General features: G+C 44.4%; 2 protein-coding genes across 4 annotated transcripts in view; one reads left to right on the forward strand and one right to left on the reverse strand.

The window, feature by feature from the left end:
* Positions 1-27,422, forward strand: part of LOC133460585 (sodium/hydrogen exchanger 3-like) — a 249,309-nt gene that overhangs the window by 153,231 nt on the left and 68,656 nt on the right. The window lies entirely within an intron of this gene.
* Positions 1-27,422, reverse strand: part of LOC133460581 (fibrocystin-L-like) — a 96,737-nt gene that overhangs the window by 20,643 nt on the left and 48,672 nt on the right. For all 3 annotated transcript variants that reach the window (XM_061741223.1, XM_061741221.1, XM_061741222.1), the window contains exons 42-54: positions 16,424-16,598; positions 13,051-13,207; positions 12,750-12,906; positions 11,420-11,629; positions 10,545-10,674; positions 9,167-9,408; positions 8,924-9,060; positions 6,613-7,642; positions 5,547-5,738; positions 4,243-4,394; positions 3,080-3,239; positions 874-1,036; positions 675-763 (exon numbers count right to left, since the gene is read on the reverse strand). In XM_061741223.1, coding sequence (XP_061597207.1) covers positions 675-763; positions 874-1,036; positions 3,080-3,239; positions 4,243-4,394; positions 5,547-5,738; positions 6,613-7,642; positions 8,924-9,060; positions 9,167-9,408; positions 10,545-10,674; positions 11,420-11,629; positions 12,750-12,906; positions 13,051-13,207; positions 16,424-16,598 — 2,994 coding nt within the window. The remainder of the gene's footprint in view (positions 1-674; positions 764-873; positions 1,037-3,079; positions 3,240-4,242; positions 4,395-5,546; positions 5,739-6,612; positions 7,643-8,923; positions 9,061-9,166; positions 9,409-10,544; positions 10,675-11,419; positions 11,630-12,749; positions 12,907-13,050; positions 13,208-16,423; positions 16,599-27,422) is intronic.

Genomic DNA, 27,422 nt, shown 5'->3' on the forward strand with positions numbered 1-27,422 from the left:
TACTGTGTACTTTTAGTACTTAATTATTACTTAATAGTTATTTATTTTTAATAATAATAATAATAATAATAATAATAATAGGCAAGGCAAGTTTATTTATATAGCACAATTCAAGACAAGGTAATTCAAAGTGCTTTATATCAACATTAAAAGCGGCAAGACATAATTAGACAGTAAATAACAAATAAAATGAAATAAAATTATGAAAAGAAGGTAAAATAATAAAAAGCACAAGTTGCTGAAAACTAAGGGCAGTAGAGTACCGCAGATACACATCTGATTTGCGGTTTTCAGAAAGTATTTAATTTAAGAGTACGCTTAAATTCCAAATAAATGAAATAAAATGATAATAAGACTCTTCTCCTTGCGCCGCGGCAGCACATATACATGAATGGAGTTGTGTTGGTTGCTGTGTGGATTATGTTCTCACTCCAAATAAGAAAAACGAACCGCTCCAGGTCTGGAATGGAAGTGAGCCGAGACCACCTCTCCTAGGATCTCGGCTCGCTTGTTTTGTGCCACATCTGAGCACGATTGCTGTGTTCAGATATACCAAATGAACTGATCTTTAGGGGGAAACGTTCCCTGTTCCGGAACAACTGCTCCGAACGGGACAGGTGTGAAAGCACCCTAAGAAACTTCTATCCATCTGGTTCATGTACAGTTCTTCTTACCGGAGGGGATGACCACATCAGCGCCCTCCTTTGGCACGGCGAAGTTGTTTTCAGCCGAACTCGTCCAGAACGACTCGTTGGACCACAAACTGGAGAAAAACAAAGCAAACAGAGGATGTTGTGGCATCAAGAACACAAGAACCGTCCACATGGATGGTTCTGAGGTCTGGTGGTTCTGAGTGGTTCTGGGTCTGCCTACATGAACCCGTCGGGCCGCCCGCCCGGTAAGGGCGCCAGCGTGGCCGGAGGAGGAGGGATGCAGTCCTGATAGAAACATCGGTAGACGGCGAAGTCGGTGGCGACGTCGGTCATGGACCGGTCCACGCTGTCACGGCGGCGCCGCTCGCTCTCCTTCCCCGAAACTGCAGGAACAGAAACATCGTGATCAACGGCCCGTTTCCAGCGAGCAGAACCTGCAGAAACAGACGCTCAGAAACATTCCTGAATCTAAACGTCGAGTGCCAGCGGGGTAGGAAACAATGTCTTGACTAGAAAAATAATATAAACAAAATCTTCTTCTGCTTTTCTTAGTAACAAGCGTTTTGAGGTGTTTCTTGAACACAGCTCAGCTTCTTCCGGCCCAGAAGTCAGAGGACGGTTCCGATCGGGTCGTCTGGTGTTCTGTTCTCACCGAGGTCGGAGTAGAACTTTAGTGATCCGAGCCGCTCAGTCGCACGGCTGTGATGTCAGTGACTGCGTTTACATGCAGTCAATAACCCTTTTAGAACCCGAATATTGGCAATAACCCGAATTTGCACGGCTATGTAAACACCAATAACCCCTTTGAATAACCCGAATTTGCTCATATTCCGGTTTTTAAAAAATGACCCCTGGGTTACTCCTTTTAAAACCCAAATATTTGTTCATGTAAACGCCTAACGGGATTTCCCCGTCAAAAGGAACATGAATTTGTTTTCTATGCATGCTCTGTTCGCAAGGAATCCTTTTGAGTCCAGGAAATACTTCTAAACATGGAGAAACGCAAGACCACGCCACACTTTTGGAGTGAAGAGGAGACTAATCACTTCATAAATGTAATGAAGGATATGAACATTTTGGCATTTGTAGACGGTAGAAAGTACCGGGATAGCGAGATTTACAAGAAGGTGAGCGAAAAGTTGCGCGAAGCAGCATTTGTTTTGAATGTGGATACAGGAAGAAGAAGCGGAAATGACAGGAATTGCGTCATCACGTTCTCCGCGCGTCGCTGGTTTGATCGAGATATCCCAAATGATTAATTACCATGTATACAGGGATAACCCTGTTTGCTCACGCATGTAAACGGAATATTCCGAATGTTTCTGTAACCGGAATATTAGCAATAACCCGAATTTTGACTGCACGTAAACGTAGTCAATGTTACCTAGCAACACACCTGACAGTGAAAACGCAGGTGAGATCAAAGCTGCTCCCAACTGACCCATACCGACCCAAACCTAGCCCTACTGACTGAGCAGTACCGACCCAAACCGAGCTGTACTGCGCAATGGAAACGTGGTTTTAGAGTTTTAAGAACCTCAAGGGCCAAAACCCAGTTTAGACGAGCAGGTTAGTGTGTCACTGGTACTAGTATTGGTACTGGTGCTAATAATTTTACAGGTGCTTCAACTTATGTTGAAGCACCTACGTATAAAAACCCTGGAGTTCTGGATCTGGGTTCTGGATCTGGGTTCCGGGCTTCCGAGTTGAGGGGGGATGAGGGGGGATGGCATCCCCCCCTGAAATAAAAACGGTCCAAATCATCCCCCCTGTAAAACTGCCATCCCCCCTTTCCATCCCTTATGTCATTTCATCAATGAATGTGTTATTACTGCTATTTCAACATTTAGAGTCATCACCAGAAAAATAACACCAGAAAAATAACTTATTTCACAATTTTCACCTGTTTCAAGTAAATTTTCACTTGAAATAAGTAGAAAAATCTGCCAGTGGGACAAGATTTATCTTCTCATTACAAGCAAAAAAATGAGACATTTTAACTAGAAATAGGACAAATATTCTTGTTAAGATTTTGAGTTTTTGCAGTGATCCATTGTACTTATCCTGTGAAGGACAGAGTCATATTGATAAGTTCAGAAAACTGTTTTTTTATTGTTGTGTTTTGATGTATTTGATGTAAGCCCAGTGGATATTTAAAGCTTACAGAAGGCTGCATTTAACTGCTGCTATGTCATTCCTGCAGTATTTCTGCAGGTGTTTTGGTCAGTGCTATTATTTGTAATATATTATATTATTTGTAATCAGCACAAATTATCTGTCCCCATATGATAAAATCCACCTTCCCCCAGATTTCTTTTTACAACTCGAGTACTGGTTCCGGGTGTGTGCAGATATGTTGGAGACGATGAAAAATCAGAGCGACATTCAACAGAACTGCCGTCGACCCGAGTGACTCCAGAACTAACTGATGTAGAAGAGGTCGTTGGTTCTGTTGTCGAAGAACCAGTCTCCGTTCCTGCTGCCGCTGAAGCTGAGCGGCGCCGCCGACCCGTTCCTCTGGTCCACGACGTGGAACCGGTCCGGACTCTGGGTGAGGTTGTGGTTGACGAGGACGTACTGGTCCGGCTGCATCGGGGGGGGAACGGAGACACAAGCGTCAACGGACAACAAACAGTGCTCTACAGAGCTATTGCTGAATGGAATTCTATTCCGGGTTACAAACCCAGAGCAAGGTCAGTTTCAAAAAACAAGTGAAGAAATACATAGCTCACAAAAGGTAGTGTAACCATAAATTATTTATTTACGGTGTGTCTTAGTGTATCTGAGTGTGTTTTTTTGACACTGCATATGTGTGATGATTCCCCACAAAATCACATGTAACTATATCTGATTGGATGTTAAAGGAGCTTGAGGCCGGATTGAGGCAGGATTTATGAAAAAAATTCGTATACGTTTTAAGTTTTCTAGTAAGAATGTCAGATGAAGCGTTCCAAACCAAAAAGAATGAGCCATCTCTCCTTTGCCTTGAACAGGCTGTGTACTGCAAAATGTGCTGCAATTCGGGCCCAAATGTCCCGCGCTGTCCTGTGGATGTGACGTCACATGACGCTGCATGCGCGTTCTCCCCGTTCTCCCGTGCCGGCTTCGCTGTTGGTTGCAGTACCCCTGACGGCCGTCGTGGTGAAGGGTGGCGCTAGAGAGTCTCATTTCTTAAAAGGAGCCTCAAGCTCCTTTAAGACTATGCTTTGCTGCTATTTGCTTGCTAAATGAATTGCTAATTTTGCTGATTTGCTAATGGCTGGTACTATTATAGACTGTATGTTGTCTATGTAAATCTTTTTGTGATGTTCGTTAAATTTGCTGATTTGTTAAATGTTGTTACTTTTATGGACTGTATGTTGTCCATGTAAATCTTTTTGTGATGTTTGTTAGTGTATTTCTGTACTGTATTCTTATTTTATATTTTTATCATATTATTTTATTGTTTTATTGATCGGACCCCAGGAAGAGTAGTTGATGTAAACTACATCAGCTAATGGGGATCCAAATCAAATCAAATCAAATCAAACGGGAGGCTGATCCGAGGCCCTGTCCCTCGGCGCCGCCCCCTCTCGCCCACTCCTGTAACCTTGAAGCCGTAGAACTTGGCGTCGTAGGTGATGTTGGTGACATGGTCAGCGTCCTGGAAGAACCAGTTGTACGTCTGTCTGGACGGCAGCAGGGCCATCCAGCCGAACTTATGGGTCATCCTCTTCTTCAGGTACGGCACCACGCTGCTGCCTGATGAAACACCGCAGAGAAAACCGCCGTTCATGACAACTTTAACACTTCAGAATGGAGTTTCAGTTATAAAAATGTACAAATGTACAAATATAATAAAGGTTTTGAAGCTACTCTTCCGTCTGACCACAAGGGGGCAGCAAACTGTTTAAGTTTTAAAGAGCAAGCCAGGCAAACCATTTTTCACAAACTGAGCTAAAAACATTTTTTTTTTCCGAGTAGCGGCACTACAGAAAATTAGGGCCACTGAGAAAAAAACATTTCATTCTGAGAAAAAAGTCAGAATTCTGACTTTTTTCAGAAACCTAAAACAAACATTTAGGGAGGATTTTTTATTTCTTAAAAAAAGTCTGAATTCTGACTTTAATATCAGAATTCTTTTTTTTTGTCTGCATATATATTAATGGTTAATACAGAGTTGGTAAAAACCTAAGGAATATATATGCATTTTTAATATATAATATAGATATTTTTATCTCAGAATTCTGACTTTTTTCTCAGAATTCAATAGTTTTTTCTTCAGTGGCCCTAATCCTCTTCCGTACACGACTATCAGGTTTCCTCAAGAGGAATTAAAGTGGTTGCAGATCCATATGTTAAATATTTCTTTGAATAAATAAAGTTCATTTTGTCTATGGATTTAGAATTTTAATTAAATTATTTTTGTCTGACAAGATTTTTTTTTAAGTTTAGGCCAAAACATGTAAGGTAATTAAAAAAAATAAATAAATAAATTTTTGTCCGACAAAAATAGCAAATTAAAATTGTATATAAAATGTATATAAAATATTCATTTTCTTTGCATGTTTTTAAACTAAATTATATTATACTAATCAAACCTACAATTTTAATGTTCTCAATGTAAAACTGAACCTTTCTGGCGCAAGTTTACAAGACTAGAAATTTAAAAAATAATTTACTCTAATAAATAATAGAAATAATAATAGATAATAAGAATTATAGAAATACATATCTAATAAATAATTAAATATTTAGGTAAATTTGTTTTTGACCAAACAAACCAAAGTAGAGCACACATAGTTTGATGTTGATGCTTTCGGGTGAGCTGTGGAAATTTACTGCAGTTGCCAGAAATGACCAGCAGATGGCAGCAGAGCTGCCGCTTCTGCATGAGGAGCAGGGTGGTTGTACCGTGGGAGTTGGTTAGGATGACGTCCTTGGCCTGCAGGGAGGATGGCGTGGGATTGTTGAATGCCAAACGGTGGAAGTCGACAGTGTGGTCGCACACGGCGCCGGGGAAACCCACGCTCCACTCATCCCTCTGGGAGCAGTGAGCCGGGTCCAGCAAGTTGCTCATAGGCACAACCTTGTGGTCGACGCTTCCTGAAAATTACAGTTATTAAGATGCCAAATGGATTAATTCTTAAAAATGTCTAGTCTATGCATCAGTTTTATACGGAAGACTATCAGGCCCGTGCAGGAGAAAAAATATTTGAGAGGGGAAGATTTTTTTTTATTGTGCACTTCGAGAAAAAAGTCGAAATGTCGAAATTAATGTTGAAATACAAAAGTTGAAATGTGGCCCATCAAATCCAATTAGGAGAACAACTGACAGCTATGCCCACAGCAGCCGTAACTAACTAACTAACGAACGAACTAACTAACTAACTTACATCCTTGGAGTGTAAAGTTAAGGGTACGTTTCTGAAGTTATGCAACTGCATATGTTTGATATGTGTTTCTAATCAATATCGTAAAGCCAATTCGCCTTTTTTCTCAACATTTCAACTTTTTTCTCGAAATTGTACTTCAACATTATTTTCGACATTTCGACTTTTTTCTCGAAGTGCATAATGAAAAAATCTTCCTCCTCTAAAATATTATTTTTATTTTTCTCCTGCCTGGCCCTAATACTCTTCCATAGTTTTATGATGCAAGGCAAGGCAAGTTTATTTGTATGGCACAATTCAACACAAGGTCATTCAAAGTGCTTCACATCAACATCAAAAGCGGCAAGACAGAATTAAACTGTAAATAACAAATAAAATGAAATAAAATGATAAGAAAAGAGGTAAAATAATAAAAAGCACAAGTTGTTAAAAAGTAAAGGCAGTAGAGTACAGCAGGTACACATCTCATTCTTAAAATGGCAAGAATTACGTTTCTATACGGTCAAAACGTACAAAGACCGGGTCAAATACAGTATTACAAAAGTAATCTGTGCCGATTCGATGCAGAGTACAGTTTGGGGAAGTACCTGTGAGGGTGCCGTCCGTGTCCACCAGCTGGACCTCATGCTCCCACCTGAACCCGGCCTTGTTGGGGGAGTTCAGGTACCGGACGCCGCCGAACCTGACGGCCCAGCCGCCACATCGGTCCACGCACGTCCCGTCTATCGACGTCACTCCGATGGCCGCGCAGCCAGGACGGTCGAAGTTGATGAATCTGGTGTTCAGGACGCTCATGCCGTCGTCGAAAGGCGCAATGACGCCGCGGTGCGTGCATTGGTCGGTTCCCAGTCCCAGCTCGTCCACGTGGCCCACGATGGTGCTGTTGGACACCGTGGCCCCGCCCTCCTCGCCGAAGCCGCTCACGGCCCACTGCATGATGCGCTTGGCCTCGACGCCGGCTTTCTCGTTGTTGACCATGACGAAGCGGCTGAACTGCACGGCGCCCACGTTGACCCACTCTGCCCCCTTCTCGCAGTTCCAGGCGGTGAGCGAGTCGAAGACGGCCGGCTCCGGCGTCCTGGATCTGCAGCCGCCGCTCTTCATCGGGAAGAAGTCCTGGAAGATCCAGATCCCGAACCAGCCCTGAGAGTGAACGGTGTTGTTGGAGAACTCGCCCAGGGGAACCCTCTTCTGGCAGATGTCGGGGTCGTAGGACGGCCCGTCCGGGTGCTCGTGCATCCGGTACCAGAAGCCGAAGTGGGTCCCCCCCGCCGCAGCGTTGTGGCGGACGATGTTGTTGGGGTTGGTCACCCAGTAGGCGGCGGGCGTGACGTCGTCGTTGAGCAGGCTGGTGCTCTGCTTCACGAACACGGCCAGGTTGTACTGCAGGATGTTCTCCGTCTCGATGCCGTCCTCGATGAAGAAGGCTCCGCCCATGATGTCGTAGATGACGTTGCGCTCCACCAGCAGCCGGTGGGTGTTGTGGATGGTTACGGCCCTGTTGTACGTCTGATGGATGGCGCAGCCCCGGACGTAGGACTTGTAGTTGACGTCGCCCATCAGATGCCAGTGGATGGGGTAACGGCCCAGCCGGAAGGCCTGGCCCGCGTGGAAAACCTGTCGCACCAACACAACCGAAGTTATCTTCAATCAAGAGTCGCGTAGGAAATAAGTGCGAGAATCTCCTTCGAAGCATTTCACCTCCACGTCAAAAGATCGGTATCGGGACATACCTAGTTATTAATGTTTTTAATATATATTAATTATTAAATCGTTTTATAATTGTATTTAAAGGGGACCTATTATGGCATATAAAACTTTATTTTTGCTAAATAAATTAGAAATTCAGCCTCTGAGCCATGTCTTTATCTTCCCAGTCTCTAATCTCATTATCTATGCGGGATTCTGAATGGGCGGGGCTATGATAATGAGGCTCTGTGCTGATTGGCTGCCTGTTTCACGCGTAGCAGGGGAGGGCACAAAGCATCGTTTGTGTTGGTTTTTACAACCAACAACAGAGCAATTCGCATTTCTAGCTTGAACATCACGATACACTGCTACGAAAAAATGGCGAAGCTCCATCCGGCCAGATTTAGTTGTGGGCGTGGTTTCACGCATCGGAGACCAACCTATGTAAATCGCGCCCGTCGTTACGTAACGACGGGAGCAGAATCTGAACGGCTCGTAGAAGCCACATCACACTGGACGGCTCATCCGGGCGGTTGTACAGACACTGCAGAATTTGGTTGCTTTCCTCTGAGTTGGCAGGCTGAGGGGAGACCACTTTATATATGTTAACGCAAGAGAAAACATGTTTTTCATAATAGGTCCCCTTTAACAACTGTATTTAACAATACAGACAGTTGATGTGGGTTTATTATAAGATATTGCTTTTGGGCGGCACCGGCGGCTGGGAGAGACGTTTGTGCTGGAGGGGGAAAGAAGCGTGGCTAACAGAACGCTAACAACCACTAGCCTACTTTCAGATAAATGGAGACCATGTCTGAAGTGTGGAAACACTATAAACTTGAAAGCGAAGGCAGCCCAACAGCCAAATGCAATGTTTGCCAGGTGGACATTTCGCGTGGAGGAACGAACAGGTCTTCGTTCAATACGACAAACCTTATTCCACACCTGAAGACCAAGCATGAAAATACATACAGTGATTACGTCGCTGCAACCAAGGCTGCCGCACTGAGACAGAATGGACAATAAAAGAAACTTTTTTTTTTTACTTAATTCATTGCCAAAATGTATCTGATTGGAAAAAGTATCGGAATTGTATCGGGAGCCAAAAAAAGTGATCGGATCGGGAAAAATCGGGATCGACAGATACTCAAACTCAAGCGATCGGGATCGGGATCGGGAGCAAAAAAATCCTCATCGGGACAAGCCTACCTCCACGTATTCCAGCCGGCCCACTGCCAGGTTCTGGCCCGGTCTGGGTGCGTGGAACATGATGCAGCCTCCGAACTGGTCGCTGCCGACCTCCTCCCCGAACCGCCCCTGGAAACAGGTCTGGGTGGCAAATTCACCTGAAGCGGTCAGAAAAACAAAAGAATGTTGATTTAGCCTCGGCGGCGGCTCGGTAAAACGCGGAGGTCGAGTCCAGAAAGCAGAAGTGATGGAAAAGCAACGCACCTGTGTTGAAGCCGTCGGGACAGGCCTGGATCTGGTCGCTCCATTCCTGGTGCTGGGAACCTCGAACCACCACGTTCCTGGTGAGGAGACCCACCTCGGCCCGGCCCTCGAACACGGTGCCGTCAGGCAGCGTGACCGACACCCCGAGGTGGCCGTAGGTGAGCGGTTGGTCCAGGGTCAGGGTCGTCCCGTCCGCCGACACGGCGACGATCCTCCTCACCTCGTTCTCTTTCTGACTGTGCCTAAGAAAGAAGCAAGGGAACCGATTTTGACCTGCTGCCGGATCGTAATTCCTTACGCCCTCTAGTGGTGGACAACGAGCTTGGCCGGTGCCAGTTAATTACTAAGATTTTTATCACTTTTTCCTTAAACATCGATATCAGTTGATGATAAAACAGTCTGAATTTGAATGAACCAAAGTGGAAGTATTAGATGTTGTGCCAAACCGTTTCCGGGGTTGGTTCTGGTTCTGGGCCAGTGCTGAGTTTGGAACCGGGCTTTCTGTTTCCACTGACAAACAACTGGCTCCGGGCCAGAAAACCCGGTTCCAAGGCACCAACTCTTTGCTGGTCTAGAGCAGTGATTCACAACCTGTGGGCCCCTGGTGGGCCACGAAGGTATTGCAAGTGGGCCGCCAAATCATTTCCAAAAAAGTATGATTTTTGTGTGTGTGGGCGGGGGGGGGGGGGGGGGGAATATAATTATATAAAAATATACAGAATAATGTTTTAAATGTTAAAACTCAGTTATGTTTAAAATGATATTAAAAATGTTTAAGTATTATTTTCATTATTTTGTTTTGTTTTCCTTCAAGTATTAGACATGTGACAAGCAAATGAGCGATAGAAACTTTTGTTGTTATCGGTCGGACCACTTTGCAGCAGGACTGCATTGCACTTGACTTATTTACGTTTGATGCTGATACATGAAACTGGAGTATAAAGATGGATAGCTGGCTAGCAACAGGGAGAATTAAAAAGTTCGGAGGTGGGCCCCGAACATTTTTGAGACATAAAAGTGGGCCCTGAGTTGGAAAAGGTTGGGAACTACTGGTCTAAAGAACCGCTTACGTAAGCGGAGGGGGTGGAGTTATTAAGACCAACGGCAACAGCAAGACTGGGAAACGGAGACATTTTCAATTAAGAATGAATCTGGATGCAGCAAAGCATCATGGGTCTGAGGAGAAGACAACCTGTCTTTTAGAGATGTGTCCACGGAGGAGCTACGTGGACCAAGTCCTATTAGAGCAGATACCTGGTTGTTGCTGCAACTTTCAGGCAAATCTGGAACCGGTTTTGTGGAAAAGGGGTAGTAATTAGATCATTTAATAAAAGCTTGGATTGACGAGCCGGACACCTCGCCAGACACCTCGCCGTACCTGTGGCCGGTGGAGGCAACAACAATCTGGTCTCCGGGTTTCCATGTCACCGCCATCATCAGGGTCAGGGTGTTGGAGCCGCTCGCTGCCGTCTGGGCCAAGTGGGTCCAGGGTACCGGGACAGGAATACCTGGAGAGACAGGTCGTCAGCCTTGACTAGTGACCGTGGACGGGACGTGAGGGGTCACTGAACACAACGGCCCTGCAGGATAAACAACTCAAACGACTGTCAGCCTCACGTCACCCAACACAACCACGGTACACGGTTCTAGGAGGATGTAGATGTCAGGTTTCTGTCACTTAAAGCCTTTTTATGTCTTTAACTACAGGACATTACCTATTGGTGGGTGGAAGGTGACATATCTGGTGACATATCTGGCCCCCATTTTACATTTTCATTTACTTTAAATAGAACATTTTTTATTTTTGTATTTTTTATTTATATCTTATTAAATGGACATTTTGCATTTAGTCATAAGTTTATGTAATTTAAAAGGTTGTCTGATGTGGAGGCAGAAAACTTTTCTCAGAATTCTGAGATAATTATCTCGTTAATTCAGAAAAACAGCAGATTTTTTTTCATTAAAACTTTTCTCTGAATTCTGAGATAATTAACTCGTTAATTCAGAAAAACAGAGCAAATTTTTTTTTTCTCAAGTGAATGCAATACGCTTCAGTAATTATCTGATACAAAATGTATATATGAACAGAATAAAACAGAAACCAATATTTATGAACCTAAAAAAAACTGAAAATCATCTACGGGACCAGAAGGGGAAACTGCGCCCCCTGCTGTCCAGAAGCAGCTTCAACAAGACTGTGATATAAAATCTTTTCACACATTCATTTTCCTGAGGCTGTTTCTTGAATCCTACCGTGAAGGTCCAGCACGCCCTCCCTGACGGCCAGAGTCTTTGTTCCGTAGACGGGAAGCTCAGGTGAGCGCAGGTGTCCGTGGAGGGTGATGATGGCTTTGTGCTGGAACGGCGCCCCCTCCTGGCCGACCTGGAGGCGGCCGCCGTCGGTGATCAGGATGTTTTCCGCCTGCAGCTCGATGTCCGCCTCGTCAAACACCAGCGTCCCTCCTGAGCAGAACCAACCAGGGGTTTAACCTCTGCAGGTCTTCAGAGATGCTGCACAGAGACTCGTACGCTCTGGAGACACTTTATTGAGGTCCTGGTCTTGTCTCGGTCTCGGGTCTCTCGGTCTCTCCAGGTCTCGGACTCGGATAACTGAGAGTCCGTTACCAAGGTGACAGAATCTGGAATCAGCAGTTCTTCCTCTTGTTAATGTACAGTTTTGTAAACTATTTGTATTTTGCATCTGATTTAATGTTTTGGTGCATCTGCATGTGTCCGTATTTAATTACAGTTTTGTGTTTATAACGGCCTTGTTTGAATAAATATATGAATAATATTTGCATATCGTTGTGATTGATTAAGCATCAGATCCATTTCAGTGATGCTGATATACGGTGTAATCTGATTACTTTAATTGTAAATAATGTAGTTTCAATCTTTAATATCTAAAATTCAGGTTTCATCTCCAAATTCAGTCCAATTTAAATCAGTGACATTTACTATTCATGACTTTTCTGAGGTGGAGGGGGGTGTTGGTGCTGGTTATTCTGTTAGATACTTTGGGACTAGTTAGTAGTCGTGTCAATCCTTAAAAGCACTGGAGTCAATCCTCCAATAGTGTAGAAATAGCGGTAGTGCAGTCACCACACATATCTGATCTCAGCTGATGGATGGAAACATTTATAGTGAGTTCAACATCATCATCCACTTCTCTGTGTTATTGTGCTGCAGTTGAATACAAGCTCATATGGAAACTAGCTGAACCAGGATGATGTTCTACAATCATGCAGGATCAGGACATTACTGGGTTTGGTCTCGGCCTGGAGCTGAACTAGTCCTGGTCTTGATACTCGATGGTCTTGGTCTGTCTTGATCTTGATTTGGTCTTGGTCTTGATACTCTGTTTTTGGTCTTGGTCTGTCTTGGTCTCGGTCTTGATACTCTCTGGTCTCGGTCTTGATACTCTCTGGTCTTGGTCTTGGTTCAGGTGGTCTGGACTACAAGTCTAGCTGCACGTCTGTCCAGATAAACATACGTCCCAGAAACGGCGTTAAACAAACCGTCTTGGACGTCTAAAGGATTCTCGGGTGAAAAACAATGAAAACCCAACAAAGTTCTGGTCCACCTTGAATCAGCAGCATCTTGAGGACCGGCGTGTCGGTGTCCAGCAGGACGGTCTGGCCCTCGGTGATGACGGCGAACGAGCCCTTCTCCGGCGGGTCCAGCCCCCCCCAGGTGAACCGGGACGACCAAACGTCCACGTAGAAGAAGTCGGCATCGTCCTGGATGAAGGAGGGAAGAGGCTTGTGAAGCGGGTGGAACCGGTCCGCGGGTGGAACCGGTCCACGGGTGGAACTGGTCCATGGGTGGAACCGGTCCACGGGTGGAACCTGTCCGCCAGACCGGCGCAGACGGGCGTCTCGTACCGTAGCGGCGATGCCCCGGTCCCCCACGCTCACTCGGACCCGGGCCTCCTGGGACCGGCGCTGGGCGCTGGTCACGCACACGATGTGGGTGCTGTTGGCGGACTGGACCTCACAGACCGACCCGGCGATGGTCACGTTGACCTCGCTGGCGCTGGTGCTGCGAAGGACGATGGTTACCGATCAAAGGTTAATTTATTTTCATTTATTCATTCATTTCACTTTATTTTGTGTAGAGGGACATTTTACATTGATAAACATTATACCCAATTGTAGCCAAAAGGCTAATTTGCATTGGCAGTCCCCCTGCAAGACGCAGTAAAAAGATACAAGCAACATTACACGACACACAATATCAACAACAATTAAAAATCGCACAACACTGCAATAGTGAATACAATAAACATTTAATGATCACAGATTTGAGACGTTTTTTCCTTGAATTCCTTGAAATTTCCTTTATAGCTGGCAAGGAATTCATGAATTCATGGTGACAAGTTTTTGATATTTGGCATGGTATTAGGTATGAACATAAGGTTTTCAAAAACTACCGCAAACAAATTGGGACGGCCCCCTAGTGACTGGTTTGCAGAAATTTTTAAATGTGTGTTGTTTTAATAAAATCCTATTCTTTCACTACTTAGTTCTGAGGTTATGTTCATCTCAAGCCTGAATGAAGGCCACTGTTCTCACCCAATGACACTACAGTGATAGTGACCAGTCCAATAAACAGAAAATTGCATTCCTTGGGGGTGAAAGTAGGGGTTTAGAGCCCTATATAATCTTTCTATGTGACTTAATTCTAGAGATATGGAGATTTTTGTGCAAAAAAATGACCTTGAAAATTAAATCAACATGAACGTGAAATAGGAAATGTATCTCAGAATTGAATTCCTAGCACCAGAAAAGTAGAGAAAGTGACAATATACAACAAGCTAGGACTACGAGAAGTTGAGATATGACCTTTGGTCTTTTCGGCGGGAGCCATTTTTAATTTTCTGCAAACCAGCCACTAGCAGGCCATCCCAATTTTTTGCGGTGGTTTTTGAAAACCCATACTGTACCTAACACCATGCCAAATATCAAAAACTTGTCACCAAGTGCACAATCTTTATGATTTTTGACATATTCCCTCCCAGCTATTAAAGGAAGAGTATGAGGGACAATCCCTTATTGTAGATGAAAGGCTGTTCCAGATTTTCCCTCCTACAACAGATAACACATTCATCCCAAAGGTGGTTTGTCTGTGTCTCACAGTCACCTCACACGAGTTTCATACCACCCACAGATTTCCTTCTGAGGAACTGTTTCAGCGCTGGTGGTGCAAGACCATGAAGGGTTTTGTACAAAGTGCAGGCATATCTGAAGGTTTTAACATTTTGGAGGCTTAAAAATGTACGTTTCTTTTAAATGTTACAAGTAAACTAAGATTTTTAGTCCTTTTTTACAAAGGGATTCAGTCGGCTTGAGTGCTGTGGAACATCCTAATGACCAGCTAGCTAGGCAATAGTCAGTAGCCCCTTTCACACAGCCAGTTCGAGGCGGGAACGTTGCGCCTTTAAGCCGCCTCGCTGTTCTGTGTGAAAGTCACGGAGGCGGAATGGGGGGGCCAAGTGGCCCCACCAATAAGCCGGCAGCGGAGGTAGTCACAGAGCCGTCACAGAGACGAAACGGGGTCTGTGTGAATGACACAGCCGGCATGCCGCTGACATGACGGTCGGACTGACGCTGTCGTCACGCCTCTGATTGCGGAACGCCGGCATGCTGTGTGAATTTACAGACGGGAGCGGCGTTATGCCGGCGTTGTATGGTTCTGTGTGAACCAACAAAGGCGGCGTATTGGCAGGACTTCTTTACACCAATATTGCGGAATCTCTGTGTGAAAGGGGCTAGTGAGTGATAGGATCATTGAATGGTAAACATTATTGCTGCACTGTAAGTCAATGAGTTCCTTATTAGTCTGAAGTTGAGCCATACTTAACAGAGTTACACACTTTCTTAATGTGCCTCCTGAAGCAGAGCGTCGGGTCCAGGATGACTCCCAGATATCTAAATTCAGTCACCAACTCGAGCTCCTCTCCTCCCAGAAACACACCAGAGTGGTCGATCAAATATTGATCATTTATTCTGAACTAGTGGATTTAAAAGTGGGTCCTTATCCGGACTTTCCCTGCAGCCTCTTCAGGTTCTGGACCTTTTTGGGTCTGTTTTGTTTCCAGGAACTGATCAGCTGATCTGTGACAACAATATGTTATTATTGTTTTTTTTTATGTCTGGTTTTTCTTGTTTGGTTAGGGTTAGGGTTAGGGGTTAGGGTTAGGGTTGTTTTCTTCTTGTTTTTGTTTCTCTTTTCTGTTTGACTGTATGGTCTTTACATTCGATGAATCTCAAAGTGCTACAGCATTCAAGGCAAGGAAATCAACAAAAAAAGAAAAAAGGCAGCAGTATCATCACTAAAATGTAAAAAAGTCATAAAAATCAATGGCAAATCATAAATCCTAGGTGGGAGAAGCTTTCCTGAAAAGGTGGGTCTTAAGTCTGCTCTTGAAAGAGTCAATTGACTGTGGTTCTCTCAGGTGGGCGGGAGGGCGTTCCACAGTTTAGGGGCAACGGAGCAGAAGGCCCGGTCTCCCATACTGACTAGTTTAGTCTTGGTGGGTTTGAGGAGGTCGTTCTTGTTTGCTGAACCGGTGCGGGTGGGGGGCTGAGTATGGATCAGCTCCTCGAGGTAAGGGGGTGCATGGCCATGGACGCATTGGTAGGTTAACAGGGAGATTTTGTATTCTGTCCGGGTGGAGATGGGGAGCCAGTGTAGTGAGTGGAGGATGGGAGTGATGTGGTCGCACTCTCATCAGGATCCTAGCAGCACTGTTCTGGATGTATTGGAGCTTTTTAAGGCTCTTGCTTGGGATCCTGATGAGAAGTGCATTGCAGTAATCGAGCCTGGTGGAGACGAAGGCGTGGACCAGTTTTTCAGCATCTTTCAGGGACAGGATGGGGTGGAGTTTGGCTATGTTTTTGAGGTGGAAGAAGGATGTTTGACAGAGGTGTGTGATGTGGGCCTCATAGTTGAGGTGGGGGTCCATTCTAACACCCAGATTGGTGATGACAGATGACAGTGGGATATCCTGGCCAGAAAAGGTGATGCATGTGATGGGGGATGACTTAACCTGGTGTTGGGTGCCGATGAGCATGGCTTCTGTTTTGCAGCTGTTTAGTTGTAGAAAGTGCTGTTTCATCCACGGCTTGATCTCCTCTTTGATTTTGATCAAAGAAAAACTTTGCCACAGTTATGTTTACGGCTGCGGTGAAAGGAAGGCTGTAAGCTGAGCGTGTGATTGTGAGGCAGCGGTCCGTGGTCTGGGCGTGTCTCTACCTGAAACCCGAGCCGGCGATGGTGAGCCGGGTGCCGCCGGCGGTGCCGCCTCTCCGCGGAGACACCTGGCTGATCACTGGAGTCAGATCAGACCTGTAGGCGAAGCCGTCGGACAGGCTGGCGGCGTCCAGGGGGTTGATGACGGAGACCTGGCAGCTCAGCTGGGACTGAGAGCCTGGAGAGACGAATACGCACACACACACACACACACACACACACGCACACGCACACGCACACACACACACACACGCACACGCACACGCACACACACACACACACACACACACACACACACACACACACACACACATAAATACAACAACAAAAGGGGAAAAGGCGTGATCAGAGATGACAGCTCTTATCTGGCGCGTCATCGTCTCTAAACTCACAATTACCAGGTAACTCATCGCTCTGCCGTCACGTTGTTGTTCACGTTATCTCTGAGGGACAACCTGAACTGAAGTCCTGCCTGTTAACTTCAAAAGAAACCCACGCAGATCTGAGAAGTGAAGCGTTAAAGCTGATTATTACAGCCGAGGAGGAAGCAGACAAGCCGACTCCGGTCCAGAAGTATTCCCGAGTTTTTAACTGCGAATGTAGAAACGATAGAGCACCTACGGAAGAGTATTAGGGCCATGCAGGAGATGCAGGAGAAAAAATATTTGAGAGGAAGATTTTTTTTTATTGTGCACTTCGAGAAAAAAGACGAAATGTTGAGAAAAATATCAAAATGTCAAGAATAAAGTACAATTTCAAGAATAAAGTCGAAATTTCGTGAATAAAGTCGAAATTTCGCCTTTTTTCTCAAAATTTCAACTTTATTCATGAAATTTTGACTTTTTTCTCAACATTTCGACTTTTTTCTGAAAATTCTACTTCAAATGATTCTAAATATTTTGACTTTTTTCTCAAAATTCTACTTCAACATTATTCTCAATATTTTGACTTTTTTCTCAACATTTCTACTTTTTTCTCGAAATTCTACTTCAACATTATTCTCAACATTTCGACTTTTTTCTCGAACTGCATGATGGAAAAAAAATCTTCCTCCTCTAAAATATTATTTTTATTTTTCTCCTGCCTGGCCCTAATAGTCTTCCGTAAGCACCTGTTTTTTGGATGTGAGATCATTCAAAATATATGGAAGTCTCTCCATGATTTAATATTATCCAGCTCCATCAACATAGATTTCTGCTCTTTTTAAAACATTCAAGTTGGTGCAATTGTTGAATCTTTAGTGAATAATTTGATCATTCTTATAAAATACTCTATTCACAAGTGTTGCTACGCTAAATCCCCCTTTCATGGACTGCTCTTAAAAATGAAATCTCCTTATTTCAACAGTGTCTAAAACACATAAATACTCCTCTTGCAATCGAATTGTATACTCTGATTACAATTGTCATTTTTTCCTGAACCCCTTCTACTTGTCAATGTGATTTTCTTTCCTTTCCTGGGATGACTAATGTCAATTTTCCCATGTCGGTAAATTATGTGTTTTGATTTTAAAAAATGGCTAATTTGACCGTGTGCTGAAAGTGTATTTTCTTTCCTCTTTAAGACGGTGTGTGTTTTAATGAGTGTAATCACGTGACTCCACCCATCCAGTCTGAATGAGAAGGGAAACACAAGAAAATGACAGGCAGAAGTGGATCTGCTTCAGTAGTATCTGCACACCTCTTTTGATCTGCAGGAAAACCTCTTAAGACTGCTGGGACCAAAACGTCAAGGCAGGCGCTGAAGATTCCCCTGCTACAACTACATCAATTTGAAATCTGCCAAAAGGTGAAGACTTTTAATTTAAGAAGTTTAAGTTAAGAAGTCGGTTTGAGTGAAGTGCGTCCATTTTCAGGGGTAAAAATGCGTTTCTGACACTGTGATGGAAAGTTTAGCCATAGTTTTGGCCACTTGATTAAACCAAAACTGCTGAGAGCAGCAAAACTTAGCCTTGGCACAACTAACTGTCCAGACTGGTAGTTTGCTCAAAAAGAAAATTAACACTGACCTGAAAGATGTTTTTGTTTACTTGAATTGTAAGAATGAATCATCCTTTATGTCTTAAAATTATTATACTTCCCTTGTTTCATCGTCATTCTGCATCGAGACGCCTCATGTAGGTTCTGACCCTTAATTCTACTGAAATCTGGATCATCTCTCAAGTCTTATTCTTGGTAACTTAGACACTCAGTTTCAGTCCAGTTATTCACCTGGTTGGAAAGAACAATATTAAAGAGCATTTGATGGGTTTTTGCCACAAGAGACACAGGTGGCAGAATTGTAAATGAAACCATAAAAATGAATACTTGGATTAAAAGTTTTTGCAGGTAATAACTGAAGGCTGGAGTCCAGGAACGTCTCCAGACTCTGGTTCCTCCCACAGATGTTTTTCCAGACCTTCTTTGCAGCCTCCTCCAGTTTCTGCTTGTTTTTGGACCTTATTGTCTCCAGAAATTGAAAAGCTGTTCTGCTGGGTTTGGATCTGTTAACTGACTTGTTGGTTCAAGAACATCCAAGTTCTTTGACCTCAAAAGTAACCAAATGCTTTTTGTGGTACATTCGTGAACACCATCCGTCTGCTCTGTGAAGCTCTGCTCATCAGGTCAGTTTCAGTGTGATCAGAATTTAGACCTGCAGCCCTGGAGACATCCGTCAGCATCAGCAGTAAACATCCGCCAGCCAAATATATCCAGACCATAATACCACCTCCACCGTGTTTGCCTCATGACGTGGTCTGCTTTGGATCATGAGACGTTTCCTTCCTCCTCCGGATGTTTCTCTTCTTCTTCTCTCTTGGTTTCATCTAAAGAACCTACCTGCTCCAGAGGATTCTTGACTTCTGCTGGTGGTGTGAAATTTTCAAGTTGTCTTTTGCTGTCTTCTATTCCTTTTGATGTTGTTTTTTTGAGAAGATATAAAACTATTTTAAAACTCTTTATCTTTTAAATTTGTTGTTTTTTGGGCCCGGTGATGACCTCATTCTCTTCCACTGAGATCTTCTTGGACTTCATATTGGTAGCTACAGTTAAAACGATCATATCACCCTCAGACCGTTTATCTTCTTCATTTGCCTTTAAGTAACAATGGACAAGACCACATCTGGACAATTTGTTTCTTTTCTGTAAAACATCCAAATACTTTAGAGCTCTTGAAAGTTCTGTGGTATTTTACTTAAGATGACTGTAAGTGGCAGAGTTGGTGGTGGTTGTGTTGTTATTGATCCTGGTGTTGGGGCTAGTGTTGGTGTTGGCCTTGGTCTTTGTTCTGGTGTTGTTGGTACAAGTGTTTGTGATCATGGTGTTGGTGGTGTGGTTGTAAGTGGTATTGATATTGGTGCTAGTGTTGGTGGTGGTGTTGTTAATCTTGGTGGTAGTGTTGGTGTTGATCTTGGTTTTGGTGTTGGTGCTAGTGTTGTTCTTGGTGTTTGTGCTAGTGTTGGTGATCTTGGTTATGGTGCTAGTGTTGGTGCTAGTGTTGGTTATCTCGGTGTTGGTGTTGTTAGTGATATTAATCTTGGTGGTGTTGGTGGGGGGTTTGTTGTTTGTGCTATTGTTGTTTTTGGTGTTGCCTATCCTGATGTTGGTGCTAGTGTTGATGGTGTTGGTGCTAGTGTTGGTTATCTTAGTGCTAGTGTGTGGGTTGTTGGTCTTGGTGCTGGTGTAGTTGGTCTTGGTATTGGTGGTGGTGTTAGTGATCTTGGTGGCGGTGGTAGTGCTGTTGGCAGTTGTGTTGTTGTTGGTGGTATTGCTATTGGGGCTAGTGTTGGTGTTATTGGTCTTAGTGTTGTTGATTTTGTTGGTGTTGTTGTTGGTGCTAGTGTCGATGTTGATGTTGGTGGTAGTGTTGGTGCCCATGTTGTTGTTGTTGGTGTTAGTGTTGATGGTGATGTTGGTGGTAGTGTTGGTGCCCATGTTGTTGGTCTTGGTGTTGGTGCTAGTGTTGGTGATTTTGGTATTGGCATTGGTGGCGATGTTGGTGCTAATATTGGTGGTGGTGTGGTTAATCTTGGTGCTAGTGTTGGTTTTGTTGGTCTTGGTGCCAGTGTTTTCAGTCTTGGTATTGGTGATCTTGGTGTTGCTGCTAGTGATGGTGTTGGTGCAAATGTTGGTTATCTTGGTGTTGGTATTGTTAGTGGTATTGATCTTGGTGGTGTCGGTGGGGGATTTGAGGATTGTGCTTTTGTTGGTGTTGTTGTTGAACCTGATGTTGGTGCTAGTGTTGGTGATCTTGGTTATGGTGCTAGTGTTGGTGTTGGCGCAAGTGTTGGTTATCTTGGTGTTGGTGTTGTTAGTGGTATTGATCTTGGTGGTGTTGGTGGGGGGTTTGTTGTTTGTGCTATTCTTGTTTTTGGTGTTGTTGATCTTGATGTTGATACTAGTGTTTGTGTTGTTGGCCTTGGTGTTGGTTCTGGTGTTATTGGTCTTAGTGTTTTGGATTTTGGTGTTGTTGTTGTTGGTGCTAGTGTTGTTAGTGGTATTGATCTTGGTGGTGTCGGTGGGGGGGTTTGTTGTTTGTGCTATTGTTGTTTTTGGTGTTGCTGATCCTGATGTTGGTGCTGGTGTTGATGGTGTTGGTGCTAGTGTTGGTTATCTTAGTGCTAGTGTGTGGGTTGTTGGTCTTGGTGCTGGTGTAGTTGGTCTTGGTATTGGTGGTGGTGTTAGTGATCTTGGTGGCGGTGGTAGTGCTGTTGGCAGTGGTGTTGTTGTTGGTGGTATTGCTATTGGGGCTAGTGTTGGTGTTATTGGTCTTAGTGTTGTGGATTTTGGTGGTGTTGTTGTTGGTGCTAGTGTCGATGGTGATGTTGGTGGTAGTGTTGGTGCCCATGTTGTTGTTGTTGGTGTTGGTGCTAGTGTTGTTGATTTTGGTATTGGTGGCGCTGTTGGTGCTAGTGTTGGTGGTGGTGTGGTTAATCTTGGTGCAAGTGTTGGTTTTGTTGGTCTTGGTGCCAGTGCTTTCATTCTTGGTATTGGTGATCTTGGTGTTGCTGCTAGTGATGGTGTTGGTGCAAATGTTGGTGATCTTGGTGTTGGTATTGTTAGTGGTATTGATCTTGGTGGTGTCGGTGGGGGATTTGAAGATTGTGCTTTTGTTGGTGTTGTTGTTGATCCTGATGTTGGTGCTAGTGTTGATGGTGTTGGTGCTAGTGTTGGTTATCTTAGTGCTAGTGTGTGGGTTGTTGGTCTTGGTGCTGGTGTAGTTGGTCTTGGTATTGGTGGTTGTGTTAGTGATCTTGGTGGCGGTGGTAGTGCTGTTGGCAGTGGTGTTGTTCTTGGTGGTATTGCTATTGGGGCTAGTGTTGGTGTTATTGGTCTTAGTGTTGTGGATTTTGGTGGTGTTGTTGTTGGTGCTAGTGTCGATGGTGATGTTGGTGGTAGTGTTGGTGCCCATGTTGTTGTTGTTGGTGTTGGTGCTAGTGTTGTTGATTTTGGTATTGGTGGCGCTGTTGGTGCTAGTGTTGGTGGTGGTGTGGTTAATCTTGGTGCAAGTGTTGGTTTTGTTGGTCTTGGTGCCAGTGCTTTCAGTCTTGGTATTGGTGATCTTGGTGTTGCTGCTAGTGATGGTGTTGGTGCAAATGTTGGTGATCTTGGTGTTGGTATTGTTAGTGGTATTGATCTTGGTGGTGTCGGTGGGGGATTTGAAGATTGTGCTTTTGTTGGTGTTGTTGTTGATCCTGATGTTGGTGCTAGTGTTGGTGATCTTGGTTATGGTGCTAGTGTTGGTGTTGGCGCAAGTGTTGGTTATCTTGGTGTTGGTGTTGTTAGTGGTATTGATCTTGGTGGTGTTGGTGGGGGGTTTGTTGTTTGTGCTATTCTTGTTTTTGGTGTTGTTGATCTTGATGTCGATACTAGTGTTTGTGTTGTTGGCCTTGGTGTTGGTTCTGGTGTTTGTGTTGTTGGCCTTGGTGTTGGTTCTGGTGTTGGTGTTATTGGTCTTAGTGTTGTGGATTTTGGTGTTGTTGTTGGTGCTAGTGTTGTTAGTGGTATTGATCTTGGTGGTGTTGGTGGGGGGGTTTGTTGTTTGTGCTATTGTTGTTGTTTGTGTTGTCGTTGATCCTGGTGTTGGTGCTAGTGTCGGTGTTGTGCTTGGTTTTGGTGTTGGTGATCTTGGTGTTGCTGCTAGTGATGGTGTTGGTGCAAATGTTGGTGATCTTGGTGTTGGTATTGTTAGTGGTATTGATCTTGGTGGTGTCGGTGGGGGATTTGAAGATTGTGCTTTTGTTGGTGTTGTTGTTGATCCTGATGTTGGTGCTAGTGTTGGTGATCTTGGTTATGGTGCTAGTGTTGGTGTTGGCGCAAGTGTTGGTTATCTTGGTGTTGGTGTTGTTAGTGGTATTGATCTTGGTGGTGTTGGTGGGGGGTTTGTTGTTTGTGCTATTCTTGTTTTTGGTGTTGTTGATCTTGATGTCGATACTAGTGTTTGTGTTGTTGGCCTTGGTGTTGGTTCTGGTGTTTGTGTTGTTGGCCTTGGTGTTGGTTCTGGTGTTGGTGTTATTGGTCTTAGTGTTGTGGATTTTGGTGTTGTTGTTGGTGCTAGTGTTGTTAGTGGTATTGATCTTGGTGGTGTTGGTGGGGGGGTTTGTTGTTTGTGCTATTGTTGTTGTTTGTGTTGTCGTTGATCCTGGTGTTGGTGCTAGTGTCGGTGTTGTGCTTGGTTTTGGTGTTGGTGATCTTGGTGTTGGTGTTAGTTTTGGTGTTGATCTTGGTTTTGGTGTTGGTGCTAGTGTTGTTCTTGGTGTTGGTGCTAGTGTTGTTCTTGGTGTTTGTGCTAGTGTGGGTTATCTTGGTGTTGGTGTTGTTAGTGGTATTGATCTTGGTGGTGTTGGTGGGGGGTTTGTTGTTTGTGCTATTCTTGTTTTTGGTGTTGTTGATCTTGATGTTGATACTAGTGTTTGTGTTGTTGGCCTTGGTGTTGGTTCTGGTGTTATTGGTCTTAGTGTTTTGGATTTTGGTGTTGTTGTTGTTGGTGCTAGTGTTGTTAGTGGTATTGATCTTGGTGGTGTCGGTGGGGGGGTTTGTTGTTTGTGCTATTGTTGTTTTTGGTGTTGCTGATCCTGATGTTGGTGCTGGTGTTGATGGTGTTGGTGCTAGTGTTGGTTATCTTAGTGCTAGTGTGTGGGTTGTTGGTCTTGGTGCTGGTGTAGTTGGTCTTGGTATTGGTGGTGGTGTTAGTGATCTTGGTGGCGGTGGTAGTGCTGTTGGCAGTGGTGTTGTTGTTGGTGGTATTGCTATTGGGGCTAGTGTTGGTGTTATTGGTCTTAGTGTTGTGGATTTTGGTGGTGTTGTTGTTGGTGCTAGTGTCGATGGTGATGTTGGTGGTAGTGTTGGTGCCCATGTTGTTGTTGTTGGTGTTGGTGCTAGTGTTGTTGATTTTGGTATTGGTGGCGCTGTTGGTGCTAGTGTTGGTGGTGGTGTGGTTAATCTTGGTGCAAGTGTTGGTTTTGTTGGTCTTGGTGCCAGTGCTTTCATTCTTGGTATTGGTGATCTTGGTGTTGCTGCTAGTGATGGTGTTGGTGCAAATGTTGGTGATCTTGGTGTTGGTATTGTTAGTGGTATTGATCTTGGTGGTGTCGGTGGGGGATTTGAAGATTGTGCTTTTGTTGGTGTTGTTGTTGATCCTGATGTTGGTGCTAGTGTTGATGGTGTTGGTGCTAGTGTTGGTTATCTTAGTGCTAGTGTGTGGGTTGTTGGTCTTGGTGCTGGTGTAGTTGGTCTTGGTATTGGTGGTTGTGTTAGTGATCTTGGTGGCGGTGGTAGTGCTGTTGGCAGTGGTGTTGTTCTTGGTGGTATTGCTATTGGGGCTAGTGTTGGTGTTATTGGTCTTAGTGTTGTGGATTTTGGTGGTGTTGTTGTTGGTGCTAGTGTCGATGGTGATGTTGGTGGTAGTGTTGGTGCCCATGTTGTTGTTGTTGGTGTTGGTGCTAGTGTTGTTGATTTTGGTATTGGTGGCGCTGTTGGTGCTAGTGTTGGTGGTGGTGTGGTTAATCTTGGTGCAAGTGTTGGTTTTGTTGGTCTTGGTGCCAGTGCTTTCAGTCTTGGTATTGGTGATCTTGGTGTTGCTGCTAGTGATGGTGTTGGTGCAAATGTTGGTGATCTTGGTGTTGGTATTGTTAGTGGTATTGATCTTGGTGGTGTCGGTGGGGGATTTGAAGATTGTGCTTTTGTTGGTGTTGTTGTTGATCCTGATGTTGGTGCTAGTGTTGGTGATCTTGGTTATGGTGCTAGTGTTGGTGTTGGCGCAAGTGTTGGTTATCTTGGTGTTGGTGTTGTTAGTGGTATTGATCTTGGTGGTGTTGGTGGGGGGTTTGTTGTTTGTGCTATTCTTGTTTTTGGTGTTGTTGATCTTGATGTCGATACTAGTGTTTGTGTTGTTGGCCTTGGTGTTGGTTCTGGTGTTTGTGTTGTTGGCCTTGGTGTTGGTTCTGGTGTTGGTGTTATTGGTCTTAGTGTTGTGGATTTTGGTGTTGTTGTTGGTGCTAGTGTTGTTAGTGGTATTGATCTTGGTGGTGTTGGTGGGGGGGTTTGTTGTTTGTGCTATTGTTGTTGTTTGTGTTGTCGTTGATCCTGGTGTTGGTGCTAGTGTCGGTGTTGTGCTTGGTTTTGGTGTTGGTGATCTTGGTGTTGCTGCTAGTGATGGTGTTGGTGCAAATGTTGGTGATCTTGGTGTTGGTATTGTTAGTGGTATTGATCTTGGTGGTGTCGGTGGGGGATTTGAAGATTGTGCTTTTGTTGGTGTTGTTGTTGATCCTGATGTTGGTGCTAGTGTTGGTGATCTTGGTTATGGTGCTAGTGTTGGTGTTGGCGCAAGTGTTGGTTATCTTGGTGTTGGTGTTGTTAGTGGTATTGATCTTGGTGGTGTTGGTGGGGGGTTTGTTGTTTGTGCTATTCTTGTTTTTGGTGTTGTTGATCTTGATGTCGATACTAGTGTTTGTGTTGTTGGCCTTGGTGTTGGTTCTGGTGTTTGTGTTGTTGGCCTTGGTGTTGGTTCTGGTGTTGGTGTTATTGGTCTTAGTGTTGTGGATTTTGGTGTTGTTGTTGGTGCTAGTGTTGTTAGTGGTATTGATCTTGGTGGTGTTGGTGGGGGGGTTTGTTGTTTGTGCTATTGTTGTTGTTTGTGTTGTCGTTGATCCTGGTGTTGGTGCTAGTGTCGGTGTTGTGCTTGGTTTTGGTGTTGGTGATCTTGGTGTTGGTGTTAGTTTTGGTGTTGATCTTGGTTTTGGTGTTGGTGCTAGTGTTGTTCTTGGTGTTGGTGCTAGTGTTGTTCTTGGTGTTTGTGCTAGTGTTGGTGATCTCGGTGTTGGTGTTGTTAGTGGTATTAATCTTGGTGGTGTTGGTGGGGGGGTTTGCTGTTTGTGCTATTGTTGTTTTTGGTGTTGCTGATCCTGATGTTGGTTCTAGTGTTGGTGCTAGTGTTGGTTATCTTAGTGCTAGTGTGTGGGTTGTTGGTCTTGGTGCTGGTGTAGTTGGTCTTGGTATTGGTGGTGGTGTTAGTGATCTTGGTGGCGGTGGTAGTGCTGTTGGCAGTGGTGTTGTTGTTGGTGGTATTGCTATTGGGGCTAGTGTTGGTGTTATTGGTCTTAGTGTTGTGGATTTTGGTGGTGTTGTTGTTGGTGCTAGTGTCGATGGTGATGTTGGTTCCCATGTTGTTGGTCTTGGTGTTGGTGCTAGTGTTGTTGATTTTGGTATTGGTATTGGTGGCGCTGTTGGTGGTGGTGTGGTTAATCTTGGTGCTAGTGTTGGTTTTGTTGGTCTTGGTGCCGGTGTTTTCAGTCTTGGTATGGGTGATCTTGGTGTTGCTGCTAGTGATGGTGTTGGTGCAAATGTTGGTTATCTTGGTGTTGGTATTGTTAGTGGTATTGATCTTGGTGGTGTCGGTGGGGGGTTTGAGGTTTGTGCTTTTGTTGGAGTTGTTGTTGATCCTGATGTTGGTGCTAGTGTTGGTGATCTTGGTTATGGTGCTAGTGTTGGTGTTGGCGCAAGTGTTGGTTATCTTGGTGTTGGTGTTGTTAGTGGTATTGATCTTGGTGGTGTTGGTGGGGGGTTTGTTGTTTGTGCTATTCTTGTTTTTGGTGTTGTTGATCTTGATGTTGATACTAGTGTTTGTGTTGTTGGCCTTGGTGTTGGTTCTGGTGTTGGTGTTATTGGTCTTAGCGTTGTGGATTTTGGTGTTGTTGTTGTTGGTGCTAGTGTTGTTAGTGGTATTGATCTTGGTGGTGTCGGTGGGGGGGTTTGTTGTTTGTGCTATTGTTGTTGTTTGTGTTGTCGTTGATCCTGGTGTTGGTGCTAGTGTCGGTGTTGTTCTTGGTTTTGGTGTTGGTGTTAGTTTTGGTGTTGATCTTGGTTTTGGTGTTGGTGCTAGCGTTGGTGTTGTTCTTGGTGCTAATGTTGGTTATCTTGGTGTTGGTGTTGTTAGTGGTATTGATCTTGGTGGTATTGGTGGGGGGCTTGTTGTTTGTGATATTGTTGGTGTTGGTGTTGTTGTTGATCCTGGTATTGGTACTAGTGTTGTTGGCTTTGGTATTAGTTCTGGTGTTGTTGCAATTGGTATTGATCTTGGTGCTAGTGTTGGTGGTGTTGGTGATTTTGGTCTTGGTGTTATTGGTCTTATTGTTGTGGATTTTGGTGTTGTTGTTGGTGGTTCTAGTGTTAATGGTGCTGTTGGTGATCTTGGTGATGTTGGTTGTATTTGTATTTTCTGTTGGTAGTGGTGTTGTTAGTGCTATTAGTGGGGGTTTTGATGTTAGTGCTAGTGTTGTTATTGGTGGTGTGGTTGATTTTCGTGTCGGTGCTTGCATTGGTGATCTTGTTGTTGGTGCTTATGTTGTTGGTCTTGGTGTTGGTGGTGTTGTTAATCTTGGTGGTAGTGTTGGTTTTGTTGGTCTAGCTGCCGGTGTTGGTCCTGGAATTGGTGAGCTTGGTGTTGGTGCTAGTGTTGTTGTTCTTGGTCTTGGTGCTAGTGTGGGTTATCTTGGTGTTGGTGTTGTTAGTGGTATTGATCTTGGTGA

This window comes from Cololabis saira, chromosome 15 (genome assembly GCF_033807715.1).
Source record: "Cololabis saira isolate AMF1-May2022 chromosome 15, fColSai1.1, whole genome shotgun sequence".
Taxonomy (NCBI): Eukaryota; Metazoa; Chordata; class Actinopteri; order Beloniformes; family Belonidae; genus Cololabis; species Cololabis saira.